Raw genomic sequence first — 24261 nt, 5'->3', positions numbered from 1 at the left:
ACACGATTGACATAATCTTGAAAGTGGATCCGCAATGTTGTTCTTTCCGGGACGATACATGATCTTGAAATCGTACGACATTAATCTCAACTTCCATCGTTCTATTCTAGGTGAAGGTTTCAACCGATTGTCGTGACCAGGACGAGCGTGCCAGACTCGACCATCCGTCTCAACAATACTCAGCAAACTGATCATTTTCGTCATTTCGTTTTGTTGCGATCTTTCGCTGGAAATTGTTCGTGGGATTTTTCTGAATCGTACGTCACTGAATTCTAAGTTAGCCCTCTACACGTTTACCAAAAAGTATCCAAAACAGAGCATAACAATTCCACAAATCATAAAATTCGTAACAATAAATAATTAAAGACATTTCCTGAATATTTTTTTTTATTCGTTTTCTTAGCCAATCCAATTCTCCACATTCTTCCTCTTCTCTACTTTTGTGGTTTACATCAACTAAAGAATATTTTGTTGTTCAGTCCAAAACCAATTCTGATCATTTCACATTTAATACTAAAATTTAAAAGATTCAAACCAAACACTAAACAGAATCGAATTCAAACCAAATTCAATACAAAGATAGTTCAAAGCAAATCAAATAGAAAACATTTCAAAATCCAATCCAAGTACAATGCGAATTCATATTGAACACAATTCAAGTTCTAGCAAAATCCAAATAAAATATGCCAATTCATCAAATCCAATCTAAATATGGTTTAATCCAAACCTAATTTAAGACAAAATTCTATTCTCTTCCTTTTGAAGTACAATTGGAATCTATTCTATAATCAATCCAAATCGAATCAGAATGCAATGTATTCTAAATCCCATACAAATCAATATGTATATCTAATTTGAAGCACAATACAAATCAATTTCGAAACAAAATCATAATCATGTCTAATGGTAGTCTGTAGATATTGTATTTCAAATCAATCCATATTTCATCCAAATACCATCCAAAACCAATCAAACCAAAATAAATCCTAATCTACAATCAATCCAAATTAAGTCCAATAAAAATCAAAACGAATCTAAATTCAATTAAATAAAATCTAGCCGTGTTCATCAAATTGAACCAAAATCGAATCAAAAGCTGAATCAAATAAATTTTCAATCCAATCCAAACCTAACTAAAATCATTATGAATCCATCCAATTAGAATTCTTATCAACTCAAAATTCAAATCCTGTACTAATCAATCTCAATTCATAACTAAATTCAATACATTTCTAATCGTATTATAATTCAATTCTCTTCCTAATTCAATCAAATACAAAGAAGTTCAAATGAATGCCAAACTCAATCTTAATTAAATTCACATTTGCAAATGTAATACATTCAGTCTAAATTCAATCATTTTCTTATTGAAATCTTATTTAGATTAGCTTCAAAAACAAATCAAATTGAAATCCAAACTAAAACCAATATACATCAAGTTGATTCCAAACTAAATTTAAATTCAATCAAAATTTAACTCATTTCATACCAAATCCATACGAGAGAATTTAGTTAATATTTTACACAAAGCTAATTATCTTCCGAACCAAGTCAGACACAAAGCCAATTCATTCCAAATCGATCGTAGTCCAATACAAATTCATTAAAAATCCCATCCAAATCCTAAGCAAATCAGTTCAGGTCCAATTTTAATTTTTATCGATCAGGCTTAATCTAAAAATCAATCCAAATTTTACATTGAACCAGTCTAATCAAATTTTATCAATCTCCAATGCAATCAAAATTCGCTTCCATTTCAAACTATCTTAATATTGGAATTATTTGTCCTCTATGTGCTGAAATATTTCGTCTACTTCTACATCACATGATTAAATAAGTCCTACTTTTGCTTTTTTTATATCATGTTTCGCCATTTACATTTTCCGCCGCATGTAATGTTTTTGACGTAAACTACGTCTAAGGGGAAGACTCGAATACAGGGTGACAAATGAAAATTTCCAAATTCGAGACCGTCACGAAATCATGTAAGATTTCAAACGTTAATAGCTCCTTTATTTTTCAATGGATTTTCGAGATTTTATTATCAATCGAATCGGAAACTCTCTAGCAATTTTTTAAGCTCATCGGAACTATTGATTATCAACGTAAAATATTGAAAATTCCAATTCTTTACCAACCCAGTAATTTTTTTCAGAGTTTCGTTACGACCGCCGTCTGGTGCTGTTGGTTCTTGCGCTCTACTTTTGTGCGGTGATTCGCACCAAAAGTACAACAATAGAACCAGAGCAATGAACGCGGTCGGAGCAAAAAGTAGTGTTTATGAAAAAGTGCTGCAGATGCTGGACATGTTGATGTAAGCAAGAGGTGATCATTAAAATTGATTATCAACTATAAACAAGATTATCTTACTATTTAGGCAGCACCCCTTTAAAATAACACTTCAAAAGTCACACAACGGTCTGAAAAAGTAAAGACATCATCACCACTGCGGAATAATAAATTTGGGGTTTTTAAATGAAAATTTACAACCATTTTCATATATTGAGTAACGCTAATTTTGCTTGAAACACAAATAAATTGGTGTGAGATCGAACATGATTTGCGGAAAAACTACACATTACACGCTGCAAAACGTTTACCAAAACGAACCTCGCCACATCCCGACCCCATATCCCGACCATATCCAACATCCCAATGGTTACTCGTGGAAGTGCAGATGACTCGTCGGCTTCTATTAATAAGAGTATCACGTCAACATATTCCTACCCATTCATTAATTGGCCCGCATTCGGACACTTCCGGCGCCGGTATTACTTAAATTTGGGTCACCTGTTTAAAGAGTTTGAAGGTTATATTATTCTCAAATATCATCTGTTGGTTCTCTTTGTAATTACATCTGGCCTGGCAGAAACAGAGTAATAACCGTGGCAGTCAATCATGCTCATAAGAGTGGTTCAAATTTTGACTTTTTCGCTCCCCTATGCTTAAAGGGTGGCATCAGTTGTCTTTATAGAACTTCCCTAATTTTTAGCAGATTTGGTTGTAATTTGACTTGGCACGCGCGATTTGAAGTTTGAGAATTACTATGAAAACAGTAACTTTTTTGGAAAACCGTTTTGCAATGTTGCTCATTAATATATAAAAATATATGAGTACGTTGGCAACATAGGAAATTTAGCGAGCGAGTAAATCGTTTTTGTTGCGAAGCAATTTGCTGCTTGCAAGAATTTTTTTTAAGGAAATACTAAATCGTGGGAAATTCAATTGAGCACGTAAAAGAATAACATATCAATAATGAGCACTTTTGTTTTCATTATACCTTTGCTTACGAAATCGATCGGTTCGCAACAACAACCGTCTTACAGAATGGGAAATATTCTTCGAAATCTTCGGGTTGATTATATTTAGGGGGAGATCCTCCAGTGCCGGACACATTTCACCAAAAAACTCTAACTATCCGGATTATGTTTCCTTTTATACCTTATACATAAAATATGGTCATTGATGATTCATACAAGCTATATTTGATCATTTGAACACGTTTTACTACGATGAATTTTGGAGAAAAATTTCACGGTTCAGAAAAATGTCTTATAGTACCGGACACTATTGCATCAAATGTTCAAATATTGTTCAAATGTGACTAAGTTCCTGTTACATGAGTAAAGACATCATTTAGAATAATCATATTTTTCACGTGCTTCAAGCTGTAAATATTAAAAATTCTAGATCAACATTTGAAAAGGGCGTAAGAGCCAAAATTTATTCCTTCTGATTGTTTTTCTAGATATAAAGCTTTATATGTGGACGAAGAATCAGATGGAATAAATTTTGGCTGTTACGCCCTTTTCAAATGTTGGTCTAGAATTGTTAGTAGATATTATTTGACTCTTCAGCTAAATTTTTTACATCTTAATCCAAATTCTTACCTTTTTGAATGTCCTCTTCAATTTTTGTTTCTGCTAATTTCTGTGGTTTTCTCAGCAAGAAGAAACAATTGAATTGAAGTAAGTGTAACAAAACAGGTGTAAAAGATGGCTATGGAAAATCTCAATGTCCGAACACTACAATTACATGGTACAGCTAACAAATCATCATCATTATTTAAAATATGGCTAATATGGACCATCTTCACATAATCAGAATGCATTAGATTGATTTTAATATTGTTGGTTCAAACCTAAGTAACGTAACGCGAAACATTAAAATTTTAAGCATTTTTATTCAATTTCAAATTTTGTACGAAGCTTACCACAAGAAGATCTGATATCCCATGCCGTTAAAAGCCTTTTCAATAGCTTCCTTTTGTACTTAATAAGTTGAAGCATACGGGGAGCTCTGCAAGTATCATTTTAAGAAGTGTCCGGTATTGGGAGGTGTCCTGCGCTGGGGGATGTCCCCCTAAATAGTTAATAAGCCGCCTCACGAAACGATCTTTCACATACGGGGCGATTTCCATACAAACTTCAAACTGCTCGTACTCAGTTAAATTACAACCAATTCAGTTGAAAATTTAGGAGGTTCATCAAAACAGCAAATGTTATCGTTCAAGCATAGGGGAGCGAAAAAGTCACAATTCCAATCACTCTAAGCTCTAAGCAAATTAATTATTATCTTATGATCTGCTTTATGTAGTTTACGTCGAGCGGTCGTATCTTGTATATAACCCTTCTGATTTTTTTGTAGCATCTACATTTCAATTCCTATCCCTGCATACTCTTCTGCCCTTCCGTCAGAGAGTCAACCGGGAGCTTTACTCCTCCACCGCCCTTCCGTCGGGGAGGTACTTATTTTTCCATCTATTCTATTCTTCTTTCCATTACTTCTCACTTCATTTATATTACCTTTTCAGCTCCTCTGCCCTTCCGTCAGGGAGCCTTCTTTTTCTATTTTTCTAAAAGATATTTTAGTTAGGGGAAACTGGGGTAATATGCACCCCCGGGGCAAAACGACCCTTTGGCATTTTTGAGTACATTTTTGGTAGTTTTTGGATAGTATTTACTTCAGAGCATGTAGATCGGATTTCGAACTACCAACTCAGTAGCAAACATTCTTGAAAATATTCCTGGAACACTGCTAAAAAAGCCAAAAGGTCGTTTTGCCCCGGGGGTGCATATTACCCCAGTTTACCCTACTAGATAAAGATTGTCGCTTCGGTTCCCTTTGTTCTGCTGTCCGAAACATGTGTGGTACATACCTGTCAAATCGTATGGATTTTCCTTCTTTGACATTTAGCTCCCCTATCCTCGCCAGCAAAAGATGTTCCGGACAGCGACGACAGCGACAATCTTTATCTAGTAACTAAAATATCTTTTATTTTTCTACATCCGCATTACAGACACTTTCTTTTTTTTTTTTGGGAAATTTTCAGAAGTAGCATTTTTCTAAGCTACTTTTCCGCCATCGATGAAAAAAGCACGACACAAACACGAAAAACAAGGGAGCAAAACTGTAAAACCAAAATTTAACTTAAAACGAAGTTTTCGCGACTACCGGCTGCGTCATTGTCGTGACCAGGACGAGCGTGCCAGACTCGACCATCCGTCTCAACAATACTCAGCAAACTGATCATTTTCGTCATTTCGTTTTGTTGCTATCTTTCGCTGGAAATTGTTCGTGGGATTTTTCTGAATCGTACGTCACTGAATTCTAAGTTAGCCCTCTACACGTTTACCAAAAAGTATCCAAAACAGAGCATAACAATTCCACAAATCATAAAATTCGTAACAATAAATAATTAAAGACATTTCCTGAATATTTTTTTTATTCGTTTTCTTAGCCAATCCAATTCTCCACACCGATCAACGGCTTATGGTCGGTAATTAAGAAAAAGAATTTTCCGTATAGGTAGTGATGAAACTTCTTACATGCCCATACTAAAGACAATGCTTCACGCTCAGTTTGGGCATATTTTTGTTCAGTCAAAGTTAATGTTTTTGAAGCATAGCTAATTATGCGAAAATCCCCGGCCTTGTTCTTCTGGACAAGCACTGCACCAACCCCGACGGGACTACCATCGGCAATTACGAAAGTGTCGTCAACGATGTCGTAATATCCTAACGTTTCTTCTTTAAGCAAGATTCGTTGCGTATCATTCCAACAGAATTTGGTACCTTTCCTAGTCAGTAGATTCAATGGGTAGCTGATCGTTGCCATATCTGATACGTAGCGATGAACAAAGTTAACTAACCCCAGAAAGCTCCTTACTTCTTCTGGAGGCGTCGGTGGTTTCAATTTCCTAATAGCCTCTAGTTTATCTTGAGCAACGGTAATTCCACATCCCGAAATGTGGTACCCCAAGAAATCAGTTTCTTTTACAGCTCTTTCTACTTTAGATATGTTTACTAGTACGTTGTATTTCTTAAGACGTTCATGTACCATTTTTGTTCTAAATTCTAGTTCGTTTTCATTTTTAGCGGGAATGAGGATATCGTCAATGAAAACAATCAACCATGGAAGGTCGGCAAAAATTGTTTCCATGACCTTCTGAAAAAGTTCAGGCGCAGCGGACAACCCAAACATCAATCTTTTATATCGCATCAAACCAATAGGACTGATAAAAGTGGTTATGTAGCGACACTCCTCTTTCAGAACAACTTGGTAGAAAGCTTGTTTCACATCTAGCTTCGTAAAGATTACATTACCTCCTATTTGTTTCGTCATTTGCTCCAACGTAGGAAGTGGGTGGACCTCGCGTACAACAGCTTTATTTGCTTCGCGAAGATCCACGATAATTCTGACTTCATTAACGTTTTTACGCTTCACTAGCATCGGGGAGACCCACTCGGATGCTCCAGAAACGCGCTCTATGATGTCTTGCTTTTCTAATTCCTTTAGCTTTAACAATGTCAATTCTTCTAAGGGAAATGGAATGCGCCTTAGGCTTTGTCGAACGGGAGGAATGGTTTTGTCTAGCTTTATCTTCTTCTTCTTCTTTTTCTTCTTCATTGGCATTACATCCCCCACTGGGACATTGCCGCCTCGCAGCTTAGTGTTCATTAAGCACTTCCACAGTTATTAACTGCGAGGTTTCTAAGCCAAGTTACCATTTGTGCATTTGTATATCATGAGGCTAACACGATGATACTTATATGCCCAGGGAAGTCGAGACAATTTTCAAGCCGAAAATTGCCTAGACTGGCACCGGGAATCGAACCCAGCCACCCTCAGCATGGTCTTGCTTTGTAGCCGCGCGTCTTACCGCACGGCCAAGGAGGGCCCCTTGTCTAGCTTTATATTGGCTTGAATTCCTGTGTATGTGTGTGTGTATTTTTTTAGATTGGAGTTTATATATAAATATATATATATATATATATATATATATATATATATTTATCTACTTTTTATATTCTTTTAAATTTACTTAAGAATTAGATCTTACCGGCTATGCAAGGGAAGGGATCAGATTGAATAACGCTCAAAAACTTGATAATGCCTAGTTTGACGGCCGTATTTGCAGATAGCAAAGAACATTTTCCACTTTTGATAACATACAGTGTGGTTTCCACGCTTCTTCCTTCAAAACAGATGTCCGTAATTACTTCTCCCAGAACTGTCAATGGAGCTGGAGAACCATATGCGTGAAATACTTTATTGCTTCCTTTCTTGATGCCATATGCTTCAAACCCTGTTGTCTTCAACATTTTCCAATTTTCCAAATATCTTCCTCTGCCCCGGTATCGATAACTAACTTCACAGCAACACCACATACGCTAGCAGACACAAAGCGCTTCGTTGCTCCCAAGTGAAACAGATCGAAAGTTTCGCCATTAGCTTGGTTTTCAGCGCATTCATCACTCACTTCTCGAACAAACCTTTTCTGCTTTGGTTTGAGATTATCCTGGCGATAATGCTTCGTGGATTTCTTTCCTCTCAGACAACAGCGAGCAAAATGTCCGATCTTGTGACAAACCTTGCATTTGCGGGACACAGCAGGGCAGGATGGATCCTTTGAGCTATGTCGCCCATCACACCGGAAACATCGACTGGTATATGAAGAACTTGCCTTATCTTCTAGATAGCCCTTATTTGAATGACGGAGAGAGTTTTATGGTTCATTTGTTTGAATTACATTATTCACCTCGGTACTGGGGGTTCCGGTTTCCCATGTGCTTAATTGGAATTGCACGGATTCCTGAGTTCGAGCCATTGCTAGCACCTTATCTAGTGTGTAGTCCTTTTCTAACCACTTGCGCTTCAATTTGTCGTCTTTGGTGTTTGACAAATGGCGGCACAATCTGGTTGACCTAATGAATGTATTTTTTTTTAATAATTATATGGTAGTATAGTCCTCTGTATGAGCATAACAGGTTATTTTTTTCTTTTTTTTTCTACTGGTGACTTTTTCCAAAATTTAAATAGAGACTTTTACATTAATTTCAGTTTATTTAGTATTCATTGTCCTGATTATCTCAGATTTCACTGATTTCAAGAGGGTCATCCCGACTACCTTGAATCTCGATTCGTAAAATCCTGAACTAACCTCGATAGATTCATCAACTTTTGGGTCTCACAGTTATATTAGTGATCCTCCCGTTATTCAGTTGGGTACATGGTTAAGTGAGAGCCATCCCGGGCCTTCTGGGTCTCACTGGAGGGCCATCCCGTTTAATCGGGCCTCCGTTCAGATTTATTTATGTGAGGCGCATCCCGGCGTCCCGGGTCTCACTTTATGATTCGAAGGTCGTACTGGTATGTCGGGCCTCTTTTGGTACGTTAATTAATGGCTGGTTAAAAATTCTACTTTCCAATTTTCTTTCTAGGATTTTTTTCTTACCATAGAATATGCCATTATTCAAAATCAAGGGACTTCCTTCCGAAACTTCCTCGTATTCTTCTTTGATTCGCAAATAATCCCAATTTCTTCCTTCCTTTCAACTTCCGCCAAATCGTTTTTCCGAGCGCTAAGATTTTCACTCGTCGCCAAATATAGCATAGTAACTAAGACACATATTGCCATTATAACTGAAACTTATTTAAAACCAGGACTCTCCATTAAAAGAGATCCAAATTATTTCATCTACAGAAATGATCGTCTTGACAGCGCCTGTGGTGGGGTCGCCATTGTCATATTAATGACGTATCAAACATAAATTATTTTCTTCGTTCGAAACCAAAGTTTTCGAAACCTTGGGAGTTTCTGTTGAAACAAATTTTGGACAATTTTCCTTCATTGCAGCCTACTTGCCTTTTCAATGCAATGGGCTGCAAAAGAATTTGTTGAAAGCTGATCTTCAAATTCTGACTCGCAATAAATCAAAATTCTTCGTAATTGGGGACTTCAATGCCAAACACCGTTCATGGAATAAGGCTCAAAGCAATTCCAACGGCAACATTTTATTTGAAGATTGTTCTGCGGGATATTATACTATTCAATATCCCAATGGCCCAACTTGTTTTCCATCCACTCGAAATCCTTCGACAATTGATTTGGTTTTAACTGATTCAAGTCAGCTGTGTGGCCAATTGGTAACTCATGCTGACTTTGACTCTGATCACCTTCCTGTGACATTTGAAATCTCACAAGAAGCCATTTATAATCCAATCAGCTCTACTTTTAATTATCATTATCATACCAAGATAATGTTTTTGACCCTTCGTTGGGAACTAATTTGGATGAAGTGAGATCTACTACTAGAAAATTTAAAAATATGAAAGCCCCGGGTGATGATCGTATTTTCTACATACTTATCAAAAAACTTCCTGAGAGCTCTTTATCCTTTTTGGTTAATTTATTTAACAAATGTTTTCAATTGGCATACTTCCCAGATAAATGGAAAAACGCCAAAGTTGTTCCAATTTTGAAGCCGGACAAAAATCCTGCTGAGGCTTCTAGTTATCGCCCAATCAGTTTGCTTTCTTCAATAAGCAAACTGTTTGAAAAGATTATTTTAAATTGAATGATGGTTCATATTAATGACAATTCTATTTTTGCTGATGAGCAATTTGGTTTTCGCCATGGGCATTCAACCACTCATCAGTTATTAAGAGTTACGAACTTAATTCGGCTCAACAAGTCTGAAGGATATTCGACTGGAGTTGCTCTTCTTGATATAGAGAAAGCATTTGACAGTGTTTGGCATGAAGGTTTGATTGTAAAATTGATGAATTTTAATTTTCCTCTGTGCATTATTAAACTGATCCAAAATTATTTATCAGATCGCTCACTTCAGGTAAACTATCAGAATTCTAAATCTGATAGATTACCTGTTAGAGCTGGTGTTCCCCAAGTTCGCATACTGGGGCCCATATTGTATAACATTTTTACTTCTGACTTACCTGATTTACCACTAGGGTGTCAAAAATCTTTGTTTGCAGATGACACTGGTCTCTTAGCCAAAGGGCGAAGCCTTCGTGTCATTTGTAGTAGATTGCAAAAAAGTTTGGATATTTTCTCCACTTATTTGCAAAAATGGAAAATTTCCCCGAATGCTTCCAAAACTCAGCCTATAATTTTCCCACATAAGCCGAGAGCTTCTTATTTGAAACCTTCTAGCAGACATATTGTCACTATGAATGGGGTTCCAATTAATTGGTCTAGCGAAGCTAAATATTTAGGACTTCTGCTAGATCAAAAATTAACTTTTAAAAATCACATTGAAGGCCTTCAAGCCAATTTAACAAATATATTAAGTGGATCCACTTATGAACAGAAAATCAAAACTTTCTCTTAAGAATAAACTTTTGATTTACAAACAAATTTTTAGACCAGCCATGTTGTATGCTGTGCCAATATGGACTAGTTGCTGCAATACCAGAAAGAAGGCACTTCAGAGGATTCAAAATAAAATTTTGAAAATGATTCAGAAGTTGCCTCCGTGGTATAGTACCAATGAACTTCATAGAATTTCTAATATTGAGACATTGCAACAAATGTCCAACAAAATAATTTCGAATTTTAGACAAAAATCGTTGCAATCTTCTATTGCAACGATCAGCTCCTTGTATCCTTAGTATAAATTAGGTTAAGTTTAGTTTAAGTAGAAAACATTGTAATTCCTACATGTTTTAATTCAACCAGAGGAAATATCCTAACTGCCAGAGGCAATTGAAATGTATTAATAATAACTAAAAGCGCAACATAGCAAATAAGGATGATAGTGTTAAGAAAACACGGAACACCTAGTCTAAGAGATAAATGCATGTATTAGATAATTTAAAAAAAATATTAAATTTGTAGCGGATGACTTACTTACTTACTTATGGATCCTGTACACCTCCGGTGGTGCAAAGGGCCGACTTGAAAGATCTCCATCCTGAGCAATGCCCGGCTATCGCTTTAACCTGTTGCCAGGTTAGATTTTGGTCGACTTCTTTTATTTCTTTATTGAGGCTTCGCCGCCATGAGCCTGTGGGTCTGCCTCTGCTGCGATGTCCCGCTGGGTTCCAGTCTAATGCTTGCTTACAGATTTCGTTTCCGCCCCTACGTAGAGTGTGGCCGACCCAGCCCCACTTCCGATCCCGAATTTCTGTTGCTATCGGCCTCTGGTGACAACGACGATGGAGCTCGTTGTTTGAGATCCAGTTGTGAGGCCACCAGGCCCGAATTATATACCGCAGGCATCTGTTAATGAACATCTGCAGCCGTTGAGTGTTCTCCACTGATACACACCATGTTTCGCTAGCGTATAACAGCACAGATTTCACGTTAGAGTTGAAAATTCGTATTTTGGTGCGTTCACTTATCTGCCTGTTTTTCCAGATATTTCTTAAACTCGCAAAGGCAGCCCTTGCTTTCTTGATCCGTGCGCCTATGTCGATCTTGGTACCGCCGTCTGACGCCATTTGGCTACCAAGATATTGGAAGCTTTCAACATTTTCCACTGGTTGCCCGGCTACTGTGAAACTGGAAGGAGTCACCGTGTTTACATCCAACGATTTGGTTTTGTTGACGTTGATGACTAAACCTGCCGAGGAGGAGCGATCGGCAAGGTCGTTGAGCTTACTCTGCATATCAGTGCGCCGTTGCGCGAGTAGTGCAACGTCATCCGCCAATTCGAAGTCGTTTAGGTGCTCCATGGTTATAGGCTGCCATAACAGCCCTCGGTTTGGTTCACGGTCAATCGCATCTACCAGAATCTCATCGATTACGATGAGGAACAGTAATGGTGATAGAATACATCCTTGCCTCACACCAGCTACGACACGGATAGGGTCGGACAGGACCCCATTGTGCAGCACTCTACACGAAAAGGCCTCGTACTGTGCTTCGATGAGGCCGATGATTTTTTCAGGAACCCCCTTGCGTCTCAGGGCGCCCCACATATTCTCGTGATTGAGACGGTCGAAAGCTTTTTCGTAGTCAATGAATACCAAGTAAAGGGACTCTTGGAATTCGTTGACCTGCTCCAAAATGATGCGGAGCGTGACAATATGGTCCACACAGGATCTTCCGGCACGGAATCCGGCTTGCTGCCGCCGGAGAGTCGCATCGATCTTCTCCTGAATCCGGCCTAGGATAATTTTGCACAGAACTTTGAGAACGGTACACAGCAACATAATGCCTCGCCAGTTATCGCATACAGTCAGGTCACCCTTTTTGGGCACCTTCACTAAGATACCTTGCATCCAGTCGACCGGGAAAGTTGCGGTGTCCCAGATATTACGAAATAAACGATGCAGTAGTTGAGCGGATGTCATGGGGTCAGCTTTGAGCATCTCGGCTGATATGCAGTCGACCCCTGGGGCTTTATTCGATTTCATGCTTTGGATGGCTGTTTGAATCTCTAGCAGTGATGGAGCTTCGGTATTGACACGTGTTATACGTCGGATCCTAGGCAGATCATGCCGAGGTGGTGATGGCCTGGTTGGCACTTGAAAAAGTTGTTCGAAGTGCTCGAACCATCGTTTCAGCTGGTCAGTTGGGTCAGTCAATAACTGATCATTAAACTGCATTCATCTTCGCCCTGCTTAAGCGTCGTGAGACATCGTAGAGGAGGCGAATGTCCCCGGTTGCGGCGACTCTCTCTCCTTCGTCGGCCAGAGAGTCTGCCCACGCTCGCTTGTCCCGTCGACATGAGCGTTTTACTTCCTTCTCAAGAGCCGTGTATCATTGACGGGCTAAGACTTTGGCTCCTCTGGTTTTCGATCGCTCTATCGCGGCTTTGGCTTCTCTTCGCTCCTCTATCTTCCTCCAGGTCTCATCGGTGATCCATTGTTTTCTCTGGGTGCGTAGTTCACCCAGATTGTTCTCGCTGGTGGCGATGAAGGCATTCTTGATGGCGGTCCATTGGTCTTCCACGCTGCCACCTTCCGGAATATCTGCAGCACGCGTCTCCAGTTCTTCAACCAAGGACCGTTTCACCGTGGCATCTTCCAGTCGGCGTGTGTTGAATCGTCGTCCAACTCTTTCCTCCTGCCGACGAATCCGCGCAATGCGCAGGCGTATTTCGCCGATGAGGAGGTGATGATCAGACGCGATATCGGCACTACGTTTATTCCGTACATCAAGAAGGCTCCGTTTCCATTTTCGGCTGATGCAGATGTGGTCGATTTGATTTTCTGTAAAGCCGTCACGGGAGACCCACGTGGCCTTGTGAACCGGTCGATGAGGGAAGAGCGATCCCCCGATCACCATGTCGTTATTACCACAAAATTCTGCGAACAGCTCTCCGTTTTCGCTCATTTCTCCGAGACCATGGCGTCCCATAATGCGCTCATGGTTCGAGTTGTCGGATCCGCTCTTCGCATTGAAGTCGCCCAAACCACAGATAACAGATATTGAGGCTGGCATCCGATACGTGTGTAAATATCCGCAACCGTTAATTCAATTGTATTTTAAATTGGGACCACGTTTGGCAATCGATTGGAGATGGCGCAAAGATCATTGTTATTGAAAACGCAGCCAGAATGCGGTTGTCAAATGTATTGGCTGCGTTCAACGGTTGTTAATCAGCTGCGTCCGTATGTACTGCCGCAGTAGTGGGCCAACGTATATCAATTCAAAAGTTTACACAGGATTTTCAATAAAATTTGTTCTAGCCTAAATATCTGTTATCTGTGCCCAAACAGATCTTGATATCACCCTTCGAAATTCTATCTACGACGGCATTGAGTTGACTGTAGAAGTTCTCTTTGTCTTGCAGATCGGCAGCATCGGTTGGCGCATAACATTGGATTATAGTAAGGTTTCGGACCCGTGTTCTAAATCTGGCAACGATTATCCTTTCACTTATAGGTTCCCACTTCATAAGCGCAGAGTGTGCCTGAGCGCTTAGTAGGAAGCCAACTCCGCGATGCCGGGGAGCGTGTTCACCTCGTAAACCACAGTATAGCAGAACTTGTCCCGACGGCGTTCTGTGTTCTCCAAAGTTTGGCCAACGGACTTCACTCAGTCCCAGGATCTCAAGCTTCATGCGGCGTGCCTCATTGGTAAGTTGTGCCAATTTACCCTGCTGGGCTAGGGTTAAAACGTTCCATGTTCCTATTCGTGTCCGTTGTTTCGCGCTAAGAGTCGTCGCCGTAAAATCAGTCCGTATTCTTTCATTATCGGATTCTCGAACAAATTGATGTTTCGGGAACAGTAGGTTGTTGGCCCAAGGTTCCCTATCCACCGGGATGGGGCTGCCATCTTAGGTATAGCTTCCGGGGAATAGCATTTCATACTCAGCCGCTGGATGCCAGAACAGACGCTGTTGGAGCCGCACCTCCTTGGTGGACAGACGCTCGATCAGTCGGGTCAAAAGTCCCACCCAACACCAGGACTAGGCTAGTGCGCTTTGAGCGGCACACGGTCGCTTTGATAGGGCCTGCTTGGGGACACATGCAACTTTTTATAGTAGTTCAACAGAGCCCACTGTCGAACCCACCACATCCTAGGCAGACCCCACAGTACGCACCCTCTCACTCTAGCTGATGTCAGAAGGACAACAGTGCCCAGGCTGCACTACCAGCTAAGTACGCAACCCTTAGCTGGTGGTCAATTGTCATCGGAAAACCCGTGGAAGCGTGAGTATTGGAACTTGTGAGGACCAGAGCTATGTTAGGCGCTCCTTCCCGGATGTCAACTCACCATTTCGCAGCCCGATTGAACGTCATCCAATATCTCCGATCACCACCAAATGGTTGAATATTGATAGCAGGCAATCGAACATTGATCTGGGGTAAGCCATTTGAAACCTGACCTCCGCTGGGACTAGCGCCACTCGATAACTGTGACAAATGCTGCACAGCTTTTGTCGTCGAAGCTTGGTCGATCAAAAGTTTCCGCTGCGTCTCGATTAGCAAATGCAATGCCTCCTTCCAATCCGCCGTCTGCGCATTGGTTTGCTGACTAGCTGACGACTCGATATCATCAATGTCAAGATAACCTTCGAAAATATCCTTTGCTCGATAAAACATCCCGAAGAATTGTTCTCGCACGTCGCACGTTATCGCACAGATGCAATAAATTCTGGATTTTCCTGTGTTTCCTCGATGATCCCTTGTGTCTCTCGGAAGCTGACCGCAAGCTTCTTCAGCTGGTTCAGTCGGTCCCTAACCTCACTTCGGGAAGGGTTCCGCTCCTTGACAGCGTCTGCATTTCGGCATTTCGCCGAGTCAGTAGTTTCTGTAGGTCCGACATTATTTGGATCGAAGGTCCAAATGTTTCGGTACGGAGTGGACTGTAGGGTTTGGGAACGCAAGCAACGCTCGCTAGTACGGAGCGTCCTTTTTGGAATAAAAAATCACGCGCACTTTCGGAAAAGTAAACTAACTTGTTTTATTCGCGAGGACTGTACTTAAACTAAAAATTTACTGGCTTTTTCCTCGGGAGTCTTCTTATTGTTATTTTTCTCCTGCAGGGAAGCATTCATGAAAAATACACTGCAGTAAAATAGATGGTATCCATACGAGGGGCGCGACGATACCGGAACAACAGGCACCTAATTTACCATGGACTTAAATAACTTCGAGTTGGCTAATACCGGCGTTGCAATCTCAGCCCAACGGCGTTATTGCTAAGGTCAACGACCTTACCGAATGCTCTACTTCTTCATGTGAATCATCAACGTCAACAAAACAAAATCGTTGGATGTGAACAAGGCTAGTACTCGGGAACGAAAGTTGAAAACAAGCCAGCCATAATCAAGGTCAACTGATACTTTCATAAGGTTAGAAGTTTAGGAAAATTTTATTTCAAATCTTCTTCTTCAGTGGCTCTACATTCCAACTGGAACTTGGCCTGCTTTTCAACTGGCCAAGCTTTTATATGCCCGCCATTGCACGAGTATGTATCTTGTTTGGCAAGTCCTACAATGGATACACTATGCCCAGGGAGTCAAGAATGCTTCCCACCCGAAAACATCCTAGACCGAGAATCGAACTCGCCATCTCCGGATTGGCAATCCTAAGCCTTTCCTCGCAAGGCTACTGGGTACTCCTTTATTTCAAATAGGATGTTTTAATTATTTAAATTACATGATTACAATTACAATTTACATTCTACTCTAAGAAAACTGGATACATGTAAATTTGGCCTCGTACCATGTAAAGACTGGCGCTGGACTGTGTGGTTGCGCACTTACTTGCATGCAATCACTAACGCAAACAGAACCCAAAACAGTATAGGTACTGGAGGAAAGTAGAACATCATAAGTTTATTTACATCCAGCAGAGGCGATAATCGCAGTCTAATGACGACGAGTCTGTTCTCTTATCAGCGGAGAAATTATTCGATTGAGAATTCAAGAACAAAGAGACGTGAATAAGTTGCTGCGCTTCAAGGCGATTCGCACTTTACTACAATCAGTATTCATTGTGCTGTCGAACGGATAATCGGAATATTGTGGTAAAATAATCAGAGTGCAATGCACAGTAATGTACTTGCGGGAGGCTTGGCTCTTTTGGTGTTATTAGTGCAAAATCAGTATGCTGATGGTCAGGTGTTCTACTATCAACCGGAGCAGGTGCATCTGGCGTTCGGGGAGTCTACGAGTGAGATTGTGGTAACATGGAGTACTATGACGGCCACGAATGAGTCGGTGGTTGAGTACGGGATTGGAGGATACGCGTTGAGGTTTGATTTAGGGGGCGTCTTCACAAAGCATTTCTAATGTTAATTGACTTTTTTTTCATGTTCAGTGAAACCGGAACGGAGGAGACATTCGTGGATGGTGGTGCGAATAAGCACACTCAGTACATCCATCGGGTTGTACTGCGTGATCTACAGCCGTCATCACGTTATGAGTACCACTGCGGCAGTCAAGTGGGATGGTCACCGGCGTTCTACTTCCACACGGTGCCGGAGGGATCCGATTGGTCTCCATCTTTAGCCATTTTTGGCGACATGGGTAACGAAAATGCCCAATCGATGGCACGTCTTCAGGAGGATACCCAGCGGCATATGTACGATGCGATTCTACATGTTGGGGACTTTGCTTACGATATGAATTCGGACAACGCACTGGTTGGAGATCAGTTTATGAATCAGATCCAATCGATTGCTGCATACACTCCGTACATGGTGTGTGCTGGGAATCACGAGGAGAAATAGTGAGCACTTTGGAGTTCCTTCGTGAAGATGTGATTTCAAGTATAATTTTTATCATTTCAGTAATTTCTCCAACTATCGAGCACGGTTCAGCATGCCCAGCGGAACAGAGAACATGATGTATAGCTTCAATCTGGGTCCGGTGCACTTCATCGGTTTCTCCACCGAGGTGTACTACTTCCTGAACTACGGTCTGAAGACGTTGATCAACCAGTACGAGTGGCTGCGACAAGATCTGGAGGAAGCTAACCGGCCGGAAAACCGCGCCCAACGTCCATGGATAGTCACCTACGGACACCGGCCAATGTACTGCAGCAATGATAACGATAACGATTGCACCCATAGTGAAACGCTGGTGCGCGTGGGTCTGCCTTTCTCGCACTGGTTCGGCCTGGAGGATCTGTTCTACGAGTACGGCGTGGACGTGGAGATCTGGGCGCACGAGCACTCGTATGAGCGGTTGTGGCCCATCTACGACTACAAGGTACGCGGGGACTTGAAATGCGTTTGCATGCTGGGTTGAATTTTACACTTTCTAGCGTTGGGCACTATGGGGGCAAATTGCTAAGCCAATTGGTTTTATCGTTTTCATCGCTGTACGATGCATTGAGTTGGATGGTCGGTCATACAGTGATCTTCTTCTTCTTCTTCTTTTTCTTCTATGGCTTTGTATTCCAACTGGAACTTGGCCTGCTTTGCAATTTAATAAGTATTAAGTATTATATTAACATTTCCTCAGTTATTAATTGAAGGCTTTTCGATGCACGCCATTGCATGAGTGTGTATTTTGTGTAGCAAGTAAAATGGATACACTATCGAATCGCCATCTCCGGATTGGCGTTCCTACGCCTTACCTCGCAAGGCTTACTGGAGATTCCACAGCGACCAGAGAATTTCTAGAATTTCATAGAAACCGCACTCAAAGATGTTCAATTATTGAGATGATGTTTGAACTTACCGCATTCTCCTTTGGATTCAATCCCTGCTCATACCTTTAACTAATGTTCGTCTCACCCCAGGTCTACAACGGTTCCCACGAGGAACCGTACCGCAACCCGCGGGCTCCGGTCCATCTGGTAACCGGGTCGGCCGGCTGCAAGGAGGGCCGCGAGCCGTTCCTCCGCAAAATACCCGAATGGAGTGCACTGCACAGCCGTGACTACGGTTACACACGCATGAAGGCCCACAACCGGACGCATCTTTACTTCGAGCAGATTTCCGTCGACAAGGAGGGAGCTGTCATCGATTCGTTCACCATCGTCAAGGACCAACACGTCCCGTACCGGCAGCTATTCGAGGATGGAACGAATAATTAGGGGTGAACACATTTCTTTCGTTTGATGGTTCTTGAAATATGTATTTTATTATTTCTTAGGATTCTAGTTGATTTAGATGCTTAATTAAGGAAGGTATATGGTTACCCATTTAACACTCTGTAGATCTGAACCCTCACCAATTTCCTAGTCGGAAAATAAAACTGAATATCAATAACTATGCATTATCACAGTTTCATGTTTAAATACTTTCGTTTCATTTTGTCATATCACCTATAATAGAAACCTAATGGCAGTTTTGTCTTATACAATAATGTTAAAATAATATAAAATTGAAACATGTTTGAACAAAATGGCATCAATCTAATGGATGGGGTTGAAATTGTCTCTATAACTAGCGATAAATGCTTGACGAATGTTATTGAATCCGATTAGTGGCACACCTATTCGATATTTATGTTACTTGCACATGATTGTTACGTTAAAATTTACAAACATCTATTTTCAGTTATGAATGGACGGGCTGTTGTGCATTAAAATAGGCCTTGTGTTGGGAATATATTGTACCTGAGATTCCACTTGAATATAATTTAGATTTGTGAGATTGGTCCATGAAGGTACTTAACAGTTCTTATATTCATATGAATAGCATTCAGAAAATTGCGATAGTTTAGTTTTTTTTCATGAGATCAACTTTTTATTATCATTTACCAAGAAAAATTCTGAATCTATTTAGGAAAGTATCAAAGGGTGAATATCCACGGGAAAGGACGATGGAAAAAAATAAAATTTCTCAAAGAATAACATCAACGCACGCAACGCGACTCTTACGAATACGATTATCTATCGCGTTGGTACGGAAGCGTCAGTAGAACATTGCATGCAGCGACATAGCGATCCTGGTCAGTCTATAGACTATAGAAAATATTCGATTTGGAATTAGGTTAAACCTCGCCAATCATATTTAACTATTTTTTTTGCCTTTCTCGTATATAAAGTATACGTAAATGCTATTGTTAGCACTTTCACTACTAGACGAGCTTTGTAACGGATCGTGTTACCATATTCATCTTCTTTTGTTCATTTTGATTGCAGCGGTTTGATGCCATCTGGGTGTTTCACTCAGTTCTTCTTCGATTGCTTTTTTCCAACTTTCTTCATCAGCTCGACCAGAAATCACATCGAAAGTTAGTGGGACATCCCGCGCATCCTTCGGTTGTTGTTCTGTTTGGTTTGCATAGGCAGTGAAAAGTCCTCCAGTGGAAAAATCTTGAAACTGACCAGGTGTCTTGCGATCCCGTTCGATATGCCTCGTGGCCACCATGTCAAGGTTCTGACAAAGATATTGTTGCAAAGGGAGCGCGGCTAGATTAACTTGAGGGACATCTTCACTAAACTGACTGTTATTCAAGCAATTTTGATAATAATTGTCTTCAAGTGGATTTCCCTCCTCTTGCTCAAGAGTTACTGTATTACAAAGAACCCAATTATCAGCAGTAATCGTCTCGTCCAGCAAATCCGAATAAGACACAACCAACGGGGCTGCATGTTCTTCTTTCGATTCAACCATATAAACGGAAAATTGCTTTCATCGAATTCGACATCTCGCGCTAGAAACAATTGTTGAGTTTTCATGTTCCGCAGCCTGTAACCATTAAAATCGTAGCCAACCATAACTGATAGTTGACTCTTCTGGTCAAGTTTCTTCCGCTGTTGATTCGGACTCCACACGTACGTTTTACAGCCAAAAACTAGTCCGACTTCACCTTCTTCCATATTTCTATCGGGGTTTTTCATTCAGAAACAGCGTTATTCGGACTACGATTCGTAAGATAGACTCCTACTAAAGCAGGAGGGCTTGGCATTTTTTATTCTAACAGCATCATACGTATTTCTTTCAACTAACGTCTGGTTGGTCCTCTCCAAAACCTATCTGGATACCTTTTTCTGCGTAAAATTGAGCTTGCACCTTGGAGTAGTATTCTCTACCTTGATCAGTTTGTTAACTTCAGTTACCGCTCAGCTTCTGAGACGTGCAGACGTGTTTCCGATTGCGCTCTTGGAAAGTCAAGTGATCGAGTACAGTAATTAAAGTTCGATTCCGTCCGTGCCGCGTCGCGCGTTTTAGTGATCCGCGATGAGGCGAGAAAATACTTTTCGTATTGACTATTCGAGTTCCCGGTGAAACCGTCATTCAAAAAAGTTTCACGGCTTTTGCCGCACGGTACTCGTGTTGAGAAGAAGTGTTGAGACTGCAGTGCCTCAGAGGTGAACAATGTGCGTTCGTCAAGGTTGACAACCTGGCGCCCGCACAACGAATAATGCAAGAACATGACGAGAAGCATTAAGTGGAGCACGCGGGGAAAAAGTACAAGCTTCGCATCACCATGGAAGATGGATGTGTAGACGTTAAAGTGCACGACCTGCCAGAAAACGTCCCCGAAGAAAAAATCGTAGAATTTTTGAATGCGTTCGGTGAAGTGTTTTCGCTGCGTGAGCTGACATGGGGAGAAGGGTTCGAGTTCGGCGGGATACCGCTCGGCATTTGGTCGGCCCGAATGCTAGTCCATCGGAACATCGATTCGTGGGTAACGATCGATGGACAGCAGGCCTACATTGTTTACAAGGGACAGATCGTCTCTTGTAAATACTGCAAAGAGCAAGCGCATACTGGCATATCGTGTGTCCAGAACAAAAAGCTGCTAGTCCAGAAAAGCTATGCAAACGTGGCGAAGCAAACTGGGCCACAACAACCACCGAGCGCCAAACCGGTAGGTCAGCATTCTGTCGCTCCACCACCAGCATCGCTGGAGGCTTTCTCCGAGCTGCCACAGCCGTCGAGTCAGACCGAACTGTCCGGCCCAAACATCCCAACTGCTAGCCAATCTGCTGCTCCAATTGCACGAACGGTGTCTCCCAGTTCGTTGCAAACACAAACCGCGCGCAATTCATCGTCGTCGTTGCGCACACAACCACATACCGCTAAAGTGGTCTTGGTTCTTCTTCTTCTTCGTTGGCATTACATCCCCCACTGGGACATTGCCGCCTCGCAGCTTAGTGTTCATTAAGCACTTCCACAGTTATTAACTGCGAGGTTTCTAAGCCAAGTTACCATTTCTGCATTCGTATATCATGAGGCTAACACGACGATACTTGTATGTCCAGGGAAGTCGAGACAATTTCCAATTCGAAAATTGCCTAGACCGGCACCGGGAATCGAACCCAGCCACCCTCAGCATGGTCTTGCTTTGTAGCCGCGCGTCTTACCGCACGGCTAAGGAGGGTGGTCTTGGTTGACGTATTTAAAAAGCCAGCAAACGCGATGCGATCGAAAGATCGAACCACCGACGACGAGCAGGATGTGGACTTCCTTCCATAAATGGCTCTCACGTCATACAATCTCGCATCCATCAACATCAGCACGATCACGAACCCCTCAAATTGAACGCACTACGAACCTTCATAAGCAGCCAAAACCTCGATATTGTGTGTCTACAGGAAGTCGAGAACGAACAGCTTTCCTTGCCTGGCTTTGTCGTTTTCGCGGATGTGGACCACACGAGGAGAGGCACAGCTGTGTCACTCACGTGGAGAAGAGCCTGGAAAGCCGACTTATCGCGCTGCAAGTGCACGACACAACGATCTGCAACGTCTACGCTCCCTCCGGCACTGCTCAGCGCGCTGCTAGAGAGGAGTTCTTCAATGGCACGCTTGCCTATTATCTCCGCCACCACACCGAGAACGTCATCGTAGCTGGCAATTTCAATTGCGTGCTGCGTGCGTGCGATTCGTCCATCCCGAACACCAGTCCATCTCTTAAAACCGCTGTACAGCAGCTGCAGCTACATGATGCCGGTTTTACGTATGTCTGTCGAAACGCGCGATTTCGCCTCGATCGGATATACGTGAGCCGCGGTCTTCGCGACAAATTGCAGTCCGCCTACACGCACGTTTGCTGTTTTACAGACGACAAAGCGCTAACGCTCAGCCACTAGGACATGAGCCCGGGCGCGGTTTCTGGGCTCTTCGACCGCATTTTCTAACCGAAGAAAACGTTGCCGAGTTTCGATATAAGTGGCAATATTGGACCCGGCAGCGCAGAAACTACGGGTCGTGGATGGAATGGTGGCTGTCGTACGCTAAGCCAAAAATCAAGTCCTTTTTCAAGTGGAAATCTTGAACCGTCTACGGCTAGCGTACGACGGCTACTATCTGCAGCCACAAACCATAATCAATCGGCTGAAAGGAGAAATGTTGGCACTGCAGCGTAATTTCTCCCAAATGTTCATGCGCATCAACGAGACGCACGTGGCAGGGAAGCCAATGTCAATCTTCCAACTGGGGGATGGAAGACGGAAGAAAACCACGATCACGCAGTTACAGTCGGGAGAAGACGAAATCATCGTCGAGCCTCAAGCGATCAAGGCAAATCTGTTTGATTTTTCCTCGAGCCTCTACTCAGAAGAAACAGCAGAAAATGACGGGGACGATTTCGCTTGCGAACGTGTTATCCCACCGGACGACCCACTGAACGAAGCGTGCATGGAGGAGATACAAACAGCAGAAATTCTGTCTGCTATCAGGGCGAGCACACCCAAACGATCCCCCGGTGCCGACGGGACCCCACGACAATTTTATCTCCGAATGTTCGATGTCATCCACCGTGAGTTGAACATGCTTATGAATGAAGCACTCAACGGCAATCTCACCCATGCCTTCATGGAGGGCGTCATCGTGTTAGTGAAGAAAAAGGGAGGCAACAATACAGCCCGAGCGTACCGGCCCATATCGCTGCTCAACAGCGATTATGAATTGCTCTCCCGCATCCTGAAAAACAGAATGGAACGAATTATACAGGCCCACCGCGTCCTAAGCAACGGACAGAAATGCTCAAACGCAGAACGAAACATCTTCCAGGCCACTCTCGCTTTGAAAGATCGGATCACCAGTCTCCGTCATCACCATCGCGCTGGTAAGCTCATCAGCTTTAAATTGGAGAACGCCTTCGATCGGGTGCGGCATTCGTTCCTTTTCGAAACCATGCGGTCGCTCGGGTTCAACGAGGAACTCATCTCTCTTCTCTCGAACATAGCCAGTAGGTCCATATCCCGGCTGCTTATCAATGGGCACCTCTCTCGATCGTTTGAGATCACATGGTCGGTGTGGCAAGGCGACCCGTTGTCCATGCATCTGTTCGTGCTCTCTCTTCATCTACTGGTGTGTAGGCTTGAGCAAGTGTGTGGGGATGATCTACTCGTTGCCTACGCCGACGATATCAGCGTGGTAGTTACGTCATCGTGGCAAATAGAAGCGATGAATGAAATATTTCGTCGCTTTGGGCTTGCCGCCGGCGCAAAAGTGAACGTTGGCGTTTTCGAAGGTAACGAAATGTGTACCCAGTGGCTACAAACAGCCAACGTAGTCAAGATTCTGGGTGTTACCTTCGCCAACTCGATTAGGCTGATGACACTCAACTGGGATGCGCTGACGGGCAAGTTTTCACAGCAAATGTGGCTGCAGTCCTTGCGCACATTAACTCTTCACCAGAGGGTGATT

At 42.2% G+C, this 24261-nt stretch overlaps 1 protein-coding gene across 1 annotated transcript; it reads left to right on the top strand.

Moving 5' to 3' along the window:
• The first annotated feature begins 16499 nt into the window (after positions 1-16499).
• Positions 16500-18951, top strand: LOC134225535 (acid phosphatase type 7). The gene is made up of 4 exons (XM_062705700.1): positions 16500-16957; positions 17023-17433; positions 17495-17915; positions 18451-18951. The coding sequence occupies exons 1-4, from the start codon at positions 16749-16751 to the stop codon at positions 18745-18747; spliced, it is 1338 nt and encodes a 445-aa protein (XP_062561684.1). The 5' UTR covers positions 16500-16748; the 3' UTR covers positions 18748-18951.
• Positions 18952-24261: the final 5310 nt, after the last annotated feature.

Source organism: Armigeres subalbatus, chromosome 3 (assembly GCF_024139115.2).
Source record: "Armigeres subalbatus isolate Guangzhou_Male chromosome 3, GZ_Asu_2, whole genome shotgun sequence".
In the NCBI taxonomy this organism is placed as follows: Eukaryota; Metazoa; Arthropoda; class Insecta; order Diptera; family Culicidae; genus Armigeres; species Armigeres subalbatus.
Note: the sequence above shows the minus strand (reverse complement) of the source record. Positions and strands in the feature narration are given on the sequence as shown.

What these genes read in the sequence shown, in the direction of transcription:
- LOC134225535 (XM_062705700.1), top strand. Translation starts at nt 16,749, where the DNA reads ATGCACAGTAATGTACTTGCGGGAGGCTTGGCTCTTTTGGTGTTATTA. An exon ending in ATTGGAGGATACGCGTTGAG is followed by an intron (nt 16,958 to 17,022) that starts GTTTGATTTAGG and finishes TTTCATGTTCAG; the next exon opens with TGAAACCGGAACGGAGGAGA. An exon ending in GGCCCATCTACGACTACAAG is followed by an intron (nt 17,916 to 18,450) that starts GTACGCGGGGAC and finishes GTCTCACCCCAG; the next exon opens with GTCTACAACGGTTCCCACGA.